The sequence below is a fragment of the Rattus norvegicus genome, chromosome 4 (assembly GCF_036323735.1).
Source record: "Rattus norvegicus strain BN/NHsdMcwi chromosome 4, GRCr8, whole genome shotgun sequence".
In the NCBI taxonomy this organism is placed as follows: Eukaryota; Metazoa; Chordata; class Mammalia; order Rodentia; family Muridae; genus Rattus; species Rattus norvegicus.
In genome coordinates, this window is record NC_086022.1 from 147,845,913 (window position 1) to 147,857,714 (window position 11,802).

Genomic DNA, 11,802 nt, shown 5'->3' on the forward strand with positions numbered 1-11,802 from the left:
GCAATCTGTCCTGTTCAGCTAGTTAGTATAAACCACATTCTCACCCTTCAGAGTCTTACTGAACTGTGAGGTTTTGAGTGTCCATATGCTGTTTAATTTAGATGAAAGGTAAGTAAACAGTCCAGTCAAATTAGCCTCACCACCACCACCCCCGCCCTTTGTCACTCATACATGCATATGGAGGTTGAGAACACTCAAAGGAATCTGTTCTTCCCTGCCACTATGTTGGTTCTGGAGGTTGAACTCGGATCTTTAGACTTGACCTTTACCACTGAACCATCTTGCCAAGTCTAGGCTCCTCTAATTCAAAAGGAACTGTCCCATGCTGCTAGTATATACAGAGCAGCAAGATGCTCTGAAAAGACTTGTCTCGTTTAGAAGATATGAAAAATCAGCAATATTCATGACAAGTTCTCAGGATTGAATGAGATAGTTTTGCTTTGTTTTTTCTTTTGTAATTTTTGAAGCAAGGTCTCTGTAGCCCAGACTGGCCTTGAACTCTTTGATCCACCTGCCTCTGCTTTCTGAGTGCTAGGATTATACATATGTATCACAGCTAAGGGTACAGCACTCGTTCTGTTCTTTTTTCAGAGGTGGGATAGCTATACATTTGGAGCCTCAAGCCCACCTTATTTTATGAGACAGGATCTCTCACTGAACCTGGAGCTCATTGATTAATCCAGAGCCAGTAAGCTCCAGGGATCCTTGAGCATGGGATCTTACAGTGACCCTGGGGAAGACGACACAGGTCCCAAAGTATTATATTTATTAATCTCTAAAAATCCTAAAGTCTAAAAGTCTTCAGAGGAAGAATTTCACATTCAAAGAGAGTTTAAAAGAAGTTAATATCTTTATTCTACTTTTCCCAGATTGCTTTCTCACTGCCCCTCCTTGTACACATTACCTCGTTTGAAGCAGAGGTAATGCCTTGTTTTCAGTAGGTCCTGAAGAAAATAATGTGAGGATGGTTTAAGAGTCTGTGCTGCACCATGTTTATCATGGTTGTTTGTTTCAGACTCTTGACCCTCTATTCCCGTGGCTTAAACTTACACTCTGGTACCTTTGCAGGATGGTTCCTACATCAGTTGAACGACTCCGAGAAGGAGGTAGCATCCCTAAGGTTCTTCGAAGCAGTGTGAGAGTTGCCCAAAAGGGAGAGCCATCTCCCACGTGGGAGAGCAACATCACAGAGAAAGAGTCAGGTGAGCGAAGGTCTGCAGTTCACAGCAAATGTTGGGATAAAGTGAATCAGTTTCTGACATACTTGGGTTCTGCTTTATGCTAGCTTCCAGTTCAGTCTTACTCTTTGGGCTACAGTATACACGAGATCTAGCATTGCTTGCTCTTTGTCTGCTCTCTTCCCAAGGGATACTTTTCTGTAACTCTCATCTCCAATGTTGCGGAGCTCCACCTTCATGAAGGATGAAGAGAAAGAAGGAGACGAGAATAAGATGAGGCATTTAAAATTTAGCGCATAATTAACCACTTACTTTGCCCTTCTGGCATGCTGCGCTCATTTTTTCACAGAGATCAGCATGTATTGATGATTTGACTGAATGATATATATTTCCTATGTATTCTAAGAAGTCAAGTTAACTCTTGTAATGCCTTCCAGACCCTGCAGATGGAGAAGGCCCAGAGCCATTAAGCTCAGCACTCTCTAAAGGAGCAACTGTTTACAGCCCATCCAGATATAGCTACCAGGTAAGTCAAGAAACTTCTGGGCTCTAGAGAGAGAAGTGCCTGTGGAGTTTAGATGCTGTGTGCATAGTCGTGATAACACTGTCAGCTGCTAACATGTGCGTAGTGCAGCCCTGTAAGTCATCTGCTTACCTCAGGGATCTCAGTAAAGCAAATGCGTTAATCAGAGACTGCCATTTGGTACTGCTTCTGGTACCCATTAAAATGTTTGGGGGGAGGAGCGGGCTAATGAGATGGCTCAGTGAGTAAAGGCAGTTGCTATCAAGCCTGATGACCTGAGTTTAATCCCCAGAACCCACACAGTGGAAGGAAAGAATGTTTTCCTACTGGTTATCCTCTCTCCTCCATGTTACTGTTACAGCACATACATGCTAATGTTCAGAGTCAAAGTAGAATGTTACGAGCACTTCAAGTTATTGAAGGGACAGAGTTAACCTCCTTATGCTTTCCTCCCAACTCTGTTAAGCTCCTGCAGTGTGACAGTCCGAGGACAGAATCACAAAGCCTCCTTCAGCAGAGTTCGTCCCCCTTTAGAGGACATCCCACCCAATCTCCAGGATACAGTTATCGAACTACTGCACTGAGACCTGGAAACCCTCCCTCTCATGGTTCTTCGGAATCATCCCTCTCTTCCACGTCCTACCCCAGCCCTGCCCACCCTGTGTCTACAGACTCGTTGGCCCCATTTACGGGGACTCCAGGGTATTACAGCAGCCAGCCGCATTCTGGAAACAGCACTGGCAGCAATCTTCCAAGGAGGAGCTGTTCTTCGAGTGCTGCTAGCCCTACCCCACAGGGCCCCTCAGACTCACCGACCTCAGACTCGGTTTCTCAGTCCAGCACAGGAACTCTGAGTTCCACCTCCTTTCCTCAGAACTCTAGGTCGTCATTGCCATCAGACTTACGGACTATCAGTCTGCCCAGTGCTGGGCAGTCAGCTGCCTACCAGGCCTCCAGGGTATCTGCGGTTTCCAGTTCACAGCACTACCCACATCGTGGGAGTGGGGGTGTACACCAGTACCGACTCCAGCCATTGCAAGGGTCAGGAGTCAAGACTCAGACAGGACTTTCCTAGGGCTTCTGGATATGGGCAAACTGAACTTAATGGGCCCATAGCTGCTTCCTTCCAGCTGCCTCTGGAATCAAGGCCGAGCATATTGCTGGGGAAGAGGGGTACAAGGTGCCAGAGGAATGGGTCTGGTCAGCAAGAAATGAGACTTGTGGTCATGACTGGCCTCTGGCCTTGGAGAAAGATGTAAATCTTGTCTGAAGCAGAGACTATGAAGAAGTTTCTCCCTGCTGTTAAGGGTACATTGTTAACAAGCAGATGGTGTTTCGGTTAGTAACGACGGTTCTAAGTGCAATGACTTGTGTTGAAGCCTATGTCTCCCATCCTTGCCTGTAGCCTGTAGTCACTTGTGCAGTAAGGACATCTTTTTCAATAAAAAAAAATAATAATTTTTTTTTCTTTTCAAAAGAAAAAAGTGGGAAGAGCCAATCTTAAAGCCCCAAGCCATCCGAGTAGTGTTAGGGTTTTATGCACTTAAGAAAAAAAAAGGTAGGTATGTAAATGTCCACTGTGAGACAACCATTCCTAAAGCAGATGCATGGTCAAGGTGTGTCCACCTGGAGTGTGCCCTACCTTTGTCTTATAGCCACCAGGAAATGGGCAGGGTGAGGAATGCTGGGTGCCTACTCTGACTGAGGCTTGCCTGGCTCTCTGAGAGGAGGAGCTCCTGGGTATTTGGGAGCAGATTTGGGATGGACTGGGCTCCAGCTGTTACCATCCACTCCTCCTTTCCAAGTTGTTTCACAGCTTAGTGATTACCCTGTGAAGTAAGTAGAGAAGTGAGGCAGGCCACTTTAGGAAGCATCCAGTGGTCTGGGTAATCTTTGGATTTTAGTTTTCCTATTCCCAGTTAATCAGGAGTTGCTGTCCTAAGAGCAGGATGGCCTCCATGACTGAAAAGCATGCACTCATGACTGCAGGGTAAGAATGGGACAGATAGGGTTGCGGAGTGGCACCGACAGGGCTGTGATTGTGTGTGGGGCCTGCCCCACGTTTCTATGGGGGATGCTTATATGACAGTGGGCAGGTGAGAGAGTTAACAAGTCACCCATACCCCTAACACTGTTCTGTATGAGAGACAAAGAGCAGACTGGCTTCTCCCCATCAGTGCATTGTGCCTGTTGTACACCCCTGGAGGAGCCCTGAAGCCAGCCCAGGTGGGGTACACAATCTTTTTAAATTCCATATGGTTGCCAGCTTATTTCTTTCACTTGTTTACTGTAATACCTGGCGTGTTTTTATTTATCTAATTTTGTATTCAGCTATAACCATGGTAGGGTAGTGAGTGTATGACAGTGTGATCCCTGGTGCTGCAGTGGACCGTACTTCTTTTGGACAAGATATACTGTGAGTCTCCCTCCTTACCTCTAATTGTTTTCTTTCCCATTCCCTAGACTCTTTCATCTCCTTCTTTCTGCCCTGACCTACAACTATCATATGCACAGTCTTCTCTCTTTGTGTGTGACTGTTACAAAATTTCACTTTTCAAAATTGAAATCAGGTGTTTGCTCAAATGAGGGGAGAATTTTTTTTGTTTTGGTTTTATTTGTTTTTATTTGTTTTTAATGCTGAACCTTCAGCATAGTACTTTTTTGTTGTTTTCCCTACAAACCCATCAGTCTGGGAGAGCATTGGGAGTGGAAATCATGTTGCCTGGGATGCCGGTTTCTTTGTATATTATATAAAACGTATGTAAATGTCTCTCCATTTGGGCTGGGGTTTGCATTCTCCCATTGGCTAAAAGCCGAAGGGAGAGGCCAGCGGGCAGGCGGCCCTCACCCTGCCTGGCACGTGCAGAGACCCCAGCCACTCTGTGTGGGCAGGGTGCTGTCAAGACCAGACCTCTGGGGGGGAGGGTGGGGGGAGGGGGGCTCTTGGAAGGGAAGGAGCACCGCTTCTTCCTCAAGTGGAGTGTTTACACCTTGCTGTAACATTTGAACTTTCACAAGAGATGTAATAATTTTGATAATAAAATTCTTAACCATAATCATCATAATGTTAAGAATGTATTTGTTCAGTTCTGCAACATCACTTTCCCTGCTTTAACCTTTCCTGACCAAAGACAGGGTGGATCCTTGTCCTGGGTTGCTGTTAGTGGAGTTCTGCCTAGAATGGGACCAGAAATCCCGACTTGTCTTCCCTCCTCTGGCCATCTGTGATTGACACCAGGCCAGTGTTGATGCAAACCTGCACTGTTAGAACACACCTCTGGAAGCTGACTTGACTTGAAATAGTGTCCTGGTGTTTGTAATTTACTCAGCAGCTATACATTGGTGTTTCTCATTTAAAGGCAATGCCAGCCATTATTCGTGGTAAAGGGATATCATGCTGATTAAAATGGAAATGTGTCAGAACAAAGCAAGATCTTTTCTCTCCTAGAACTTATGTGTAGGGGAGAGAGAAACACTAGTGTGTAATTTTAATATACACTTCGAGTTTATTACACTTGTTTTTACCCATGGTGACACCAAAAGCATTAGGTGGAAGTACCCACTCTTTCCAAACCCCAACAGCAGCTTTGGAACTAAGTGCATATCACTGGAGGACACCCCAGTCTAAATAAGCCAACTGTCACCAACTGTCACCTGCCTCTCAGCAGCCCAAGACACTGAAGCACCCCCAAATACCTTGGAAAAGCACCCCAGGACAAACAAGCAATCCCCTGACACTGAGCCTGCATGAAAAAGAAACAACACTTGTCTTCAATGGTAAGTATCAAGGCCAATAATACCAGGTGAAACTGGCTGGGAAGCAGCTCTGTGACCTTGGTCAGGACCGTGCTTAGGCCAAATAGAAGAAAGGAAAGCATTCTGGCTACTGACTGGTGCTATTAGATGGTGCTAACAAAGCTAGGATCGTCCAAGCCCCTGCGTGCTACATGTATCCTGGGATAGCTATCTGTGAGGCCTACAACACACTTGTAAACCACAATGTCACACTACAGAGCCAAAAAACTAGGTGATTTAAGGTATGTACTTTCTCCCCATTAGAAACCACCTCAGTGGGGTTGGGGATTTAGCTCAGTGGTAGAGCGCTTGCCTAGGAAGTGCAAGGCCCTGGGTTCGGTCCCCAGCTCCGAAAAAAAACCAAAAAAAGAAAGAAAGAAAGAAACCACCTCAGTGTTTTCTGGACAGGTCACTGTGGTTGAAAGGGCCATGCTTATTTGTTAGGTCAGGAAAAGTCTCCAAGGAGTTGACACTGAAACTTGAGACCTTACTGTCTGGGGAGTGGGGGACTCTAGTAATGCCACTTCCTTCAGAAAATGTAAGCTCCATCAGGGAAGGTTAGATTGAGATGGAGCTGCAAAGGGGCTGGCTGAAAGTCCAGTTACTGGTGGACTAGAGCAGATGGGGGAAGCCGTGGTATTTGTTACCTTACTCAGCTCTTGGGAACTGTAAACAGTATGTGACCAGCACTTCTAGAAACAGGTATGTGGCAAATCAGATGTGGTTTGTAGATTGTAGCTTATGGTCCCCTAAATGAGGGTCCATATTCCCAGCAGTGGGGAGAAGTGGCATGATCTACCAGTATGTTTTACTGGTTGTTTTTTTTTTTTTTTTTTTTTCCTGGAGCTGGGGACCGAACCCAGGACCTTGTGCTTGCTAGGCAAGCGCTCTACCACTGAGCTAAATCCCCAACCCTGGTTGTTGTTTTCTTACAGTGACTCGCTAAGATTGTCTTGATCCTGTCAAGGGAAAAAGTAATAGACTGAGAAAACAGTTTCCAGACAATAGCAGCAATCTGAGCGAACAGTGCAGTGGCTGTTGTGATGGCTAGTCTTGGTTGTCAGCCTAGCTACATCTGGGATTATCTAAATCCAAAATTGGAGGGCACACTTGTGAGAGGCTTTTATTTTGAAGAAGGAATATCTACTTCTAATCCAGATCTTTGAGGTAGGAAGGAACACCTTTTAATTGGCATGTCTTTAATCTGGAACTTAAGGCAGGAAGACATACCTTTAATCTTTAATACAAGCAATACATTCTGCCAGAAGCTTGTAAGGATATAGAAGAAGGTAGCTTTGTTCTTTGCCTACTTGCCCTTGCCTTGCTAGCAGATCCATTCTTTGACTGACACTAGAGCCTACTTCTTCAAGAGTCCAGGGTACACTGAAGACCTGCTGAGACATCCAGCCATGTGGAGTGTGCAACTACTGGATTCTTGGACTTTCTGTTGGGTTAGCTGGACTTTATCCGTAAGTCATTTTAATAAATTCCCTTTCTTTCTATAAGAGGTTCATTCTATAACCCTGATACTCTAGAGAACCCTCACCTGTTAAGATGTCAGTGCTAGAGATAAAGAAATACCTGAAATCAGGTACTGCTGTGTAAATTGCAGTTACACAGCAGGAAATTGGCAGTGGATTTGATTGGCAGAAGTTTACTCAGTGCCTCTAACCAGCTGTGTTTTGATGTGTAAGATATTCAAACATGGTAACCGTATTGTTCCTAAAGTACTTAGAAGCTAAGGATTCCTAGGGTATCTTGGAGTGGATGTTCAAGGAATATATAAAATAACCTGTCACAATCCACCACTTAATTCTGCCTCACAGGTAAGAGGAAAATAAGTTATTGTTCTCTCTTTAAAACAAGCGTTCATTGTAGCATTTATCATAATTTTGTGAAAGAATCAGGCCAGACCCTGGAAGGTGAAAATGAGACCTGAAATGCAGTGTTGAGGCATGCTTCATGGCTTCTGTTGTGAATAAATGTGTTTCCTAACAGACATGAAAGGTGTTTTTACTTAATCACTGACAGCTTACCTTCTGTATGCAAAATCAGAAGGTAGAACAGTTCTCTTCTTATTGGCAATTGGTGTATCTGCTGTTATCGAGTGCCACCTGTGTTACCGGATGCCCTGTTTCTCATGGTAAAAGTTGAAGCTGAGCTTTAAATATCTGTGCATGCATGTGTGAGCGTGTGTCCCTGTTCTGTGTGTGCTGACCAAAAGAGGACAGGATCACTTAGAACTGGAGTTACAGACAGTTGTGAGCTACCATGTGTGTGTTTGGAATTGAACTCTGATCCTCAAGAGCAGCCTGGGCTCTTATTGGCTGAGCCATCTCTCCAGTCCCAAAGCTGAGCAATATTAATGGTGTAAACTAGTCTCATGGTGGAGCCACACACATTCCTAACACTGGCCTAGCCCTACTGCCCATGTCATCGGTCATCATGGACATTTTAGTAACATGTAATGAGGATTCACATTTCTAATTTTTTGTTTGTTTGTTTTGGTTTTTTTTTTTTTCTTTTTTTTTTTTTTCGGAACTGGGGACCGAACCCAGGGCCTTGCGCTCGCTAGGCAAGCGCTCTACCACTGAGCTAAATCCCCAACCCACATTTCTAATTTTTAAATTAAAATTTAGAAAGATCCATCTTTTTTTTTTTTTTTTTTTTTTTGAAATTTTACTGCTACCAAGGAAAATGTGAAAACTGTGGGCCCAAACTGTTACTAGAAATCACCCGACTGCTGGCTTTCCCACTACTCAGATTTTTAGGCTGTATATTTTATAAGTTCTTTACACACATTCCAAAAAGGAGAGTACCCCCAAATTTGAGAGGAAATCTTGTCATATCATGCCTCCTTTCTCCAAGTGTAAGCAAACTTAACTCCTATTAAAAGGAGTAACAGCTCAGAGGTTAAGAGCACTTCTCTTCTAAGGGACCCCAGTTCAATTCTTAGCACTTGGGCAGCGACACGTAACCATTTGTAACTCCCAGGCAGTCTGACGTCCTCTTCTGGCCTCTGTGGGTATTTCAAGTCTGCAGTACACAGAAAGAGTATGCAGGGAAATTTCCCATACATATAAGTTGAAAGTAGTGTAAGTCAAATGTTATTAATACCCTTAACCAAATGATCATCATAGGTCACCCTAACCTACCATAGCCCTTCTCAGGATGTTCACATTAGCCTTAAGTGTCAGATGCCTAGTGTAATTTTTTTTCTTTTTTCTTTTTTTCAGAGCTGGGGACCGAACCCAGGGCCTTGCGCTTGCTAGGCAAGCACTCTACCACTGAGCTACATCCCCAACCCCTGCCTAGTGTAATTTAATGCCATCTGAAAATGAAGAATGGGATAGTTGTTTAATGTTGTGAAGTTAAAGCCCTAAGTTAAGCTCTCCTAACTTGAGGAGCATCTGGATATCCAGTATCATCTGTAACTTCAAGAACTTCACTGAAGGTCTTGGAGAATATCACCTATACACTTAAATTACATTCTTTTATAAAATTAAATGTGTAGGTAGAAGTCCGACTAGGAGATAGAAGATCCATGGGATCATAAGATATGGGTAAAGAAATCAAAGAATTCATGTACTGGCGGGATAAGGTGTTTTGTGTACAGTGGTAGAGTGGCAGAGTGTGGTGGAGATGGCAGTTTTTCTATCCTATAGATTAATCAGTGCAGTCTAAGTTAGGCTCTGGCAGGTTATTTCTGGCCATCTACGACCTAACTTTATCACCTATAAAAATGATGGCGTTCGTTGGTATGAGTTAGTATGAAACAGTTGGCAGATTGATCACTGAACAGGACAGAAGCCAGAAGTCATCACGAGTGTGCTCGTCTGACCTTTAAAAAGATGTAAAGCAAAGAAGAGACAGTTGTCTCACCAAATGGTTCTGCGATAACTGCATCAATCTAAAAAAGAGGAGAGCTGGGTATGGGGGCGCACACCTGCAAAGCTCACACTGCAGAGGTGGAAACGAGATCGGGAAACCTTACATAACTGTGGCTATTTTCCACATTTCTCTCTGCTGTGTGTGTGCACACATGTATGTCCATGTATGTCCGCTGTGCACATGTGGAGGTCAGAAGATGAGTTGGCAAAAGTCGGTTCCCTCCTTCCACCGTGTGGATCCCAAGGATTGACCTGAGATCATCAGAGTAGGCAGCAAGTGCCTAACCTCACTAAACCATCTCTCCAATCTGAAGGTAGCTTTAAATCAGTAAGTGATGTGAACCATGAAAAAAATGACTGTCAAGATGGACTTCACAAAACATGTTCTCTGAAGCAGACATTGTCCAGGAACTATGGGAAAATAGAATTGCAAAAGCTATCTGATAAAGGGCTGTTAATCCAAAATGAACAAAGAAACCTAAACCAAACAGGGAAAAAGCATTCCTCTTTAAAAACAGGCAAAGATAAGCCAGGCAGTGGTGGTGCACACCTTTATTTCCCGCACTTGGGGAGGCAGAGACAGGCAGATCACTGGGTTTGAGGTCAGCCTGGTCTAAGAAGTGAGTTCCAGGACAGCCAGGTCTATACAGAGAAACCCTGTCTCGAAAAACAAAACTAAAACAGGCAAAAGATCGGAACAAACACTGTATATGCACATGGCAAGTAACATGTATGGAAAGGTGTTCAGCATACATCCTGAGAGACTTGGAAACTAAAGCCATGAAGTACCACTGTGCACATACAGAATAACTAAGAAAAATAAATCCCAGGGAGGCTAACACAGGCTCGTTTCTGGAGGGCATTTACTTTGTAATTATGTCAATTTCCTGGAAAATGCATCATCTTCCCATACCAAGTGAGGCGTTTGCAAGCTGGATTCAGTATATTAGTAGAATAATAATGCATCCCAATCAAGTGGGGTTTATGTTATGCTCAACATAAGCACACCAATAAACACTCATAATCTGAGCACTTGGAAGGCTAAGTGAGAAGGATCTTGAGTTGTGGGCCAACCTGGACTACATATTGGTGCAGAGAGGGTGATCTGACCTTATATACAGAAACCTCTAAAGATTCAACAAAATGGTGTCAGGTTTTTTGGGTTTTTTTTTAAATCTTTTTTTTTAAGATTTATTTATTTATTACATGTAAGTACACTGTAGCTGTCTTAAGACACACCAGAAGTGGGCATCAGTTCTCATTACAGATGGTTGTGAGCCACCATGTGGTTGCTGGTATTTGAACTCAGGACCTCTGGAAGAGCAGTCAGTGCTCTTAACTCCTGAGCCATCTCTCCAGCCTGGTGTCAAGATTTACAAATACAATGAAGTAATAAGATACAAAATCAAGGGGTTGGGGATTTAGCTCAGTGGTAGAGCGCTTGCCTAGGAAGCGCGAGGCCCTGGGTTCGATCCCCAGCTCCCAAAAAAAAAAAAAAAAAAAAAAAAAAGATACAAAATCAAAGTTATATGAGCCTGTGATCCAAAAATTGGGAGAGGGAAGCAGTTCACAGTGATCCTGAGCTACAAAGCAAGTTTGAGGCAAGCCTGGGCTACATGAGACCCTGTCTAAACAAAAACAAACCAACTTACAAAAATAAGTTACGTTTTCTTTTACGATTATTTTATTTAGGGGTTGGGGATTTAGCTCAGTGGTAGGGCACAAGGCCCTGGGTTCGGTCCCCAGCTCCGAAAAAAATAAAAGAAAAAAAGAAAGAAAAAAAAAAGATTATTTTATTTATATGAGTACACTGTTGCTGTCTTCAGGCATACCAGAAGAGGGCATCAGATTCCATTATAGATGGTTGTGAGCTACCATTTGATTGTTGGGATTTGAACTCAGAACCTCTGGAAGAACAGTCAGTGCTCTTAACCACTGAGCCATCTTTCCAGCCCATAAGTTACATTTCTACACAGTAACTTAACCCACAGAAGAAATAAAATTTCCATTTGCATCAGAAAGAACATAATAAAGTTGGCTAGGTGAAGGTCTATACAAAAGAGAAAGGGATCATAGCAATGTTCAGTCTTTCAAATCGGAAATCCTACCTATTAGAACAGCGTGTTAAGTGAAAAAAGCCAGCCACAGACAAACATTGCATGAGTTCACTTACATGTGGAGTCTAAAAGTCAAAGTCAGAAGCAGAAGGGTGGTTGCCAGAGGTCAACAGACAATATAAGTAGGTTATCCAGACCCAGTATACAAATGGAGGCTTGGAATTTGTTTTAGGGAGGGGACTTAGAATGTTCTCACCACAAAAATAAAATAAGAAATGTGATGAATGTGTTAACTCTCAGACTGTATATGTATGTAAAACATATTTAGAATATGTAGTTTCTTAATCATACCTCAAGTT

At 43.4% G+C, this 11,802-nt stretch overlaps 1 protein-coding gene and 1 non-coding gene across 15 annotated transcripts in view; both read left to right on the plus strand.

Annotated features, from left to right (window-relative positions):
- The window catches only part of Setd5 (SET domain containing 5), a 77,715-nt gene extending 72,958 nt beyond the window's left edge, over positions 1 to 4,757 (plus strand). For 13 of the 14 annotated variants that reach the window (XM_006237012.5, XM_006237016.4, XM_039107397.1 and 10 more), the window contains 3 exons: positions 1,069 to 1,202; positions 1,616 to 1,704; positions 2,168 to 4,757. In XM_006237012.5, coding sequence (XP_006237074.1) covers positions 1,069 to 1,202; positions 1,616 to 1,704; positions 2,168 to 2,776 — 832 coding nt within the window. In that variant the 3' untranslated portion in view covers positions 2,777 to 4,757. The remainder of the gene's footprint in view (positions 1 to 1,068; positions 1,203 to 1,615; positions 1,705 to 2,167) is intronic. The other variant, NM_001106614.2, reaches the window with a different exon arrangement.
- Positions 4,758 to 10,799: 6,042 nt separating this feature from the next.
- Positions 10,800 to 10,873, plus strand: Trnap-agg26 (transfer RNA proline (anticodon AGG) 26). Its single transcript has one exon. It is a non-coding gene; the product is annotated as a tRNA-Pro (tRNA).
- The last annotated feature ends 929 nt before the right edge of the window (positions 10,874 to 11,802 follow it).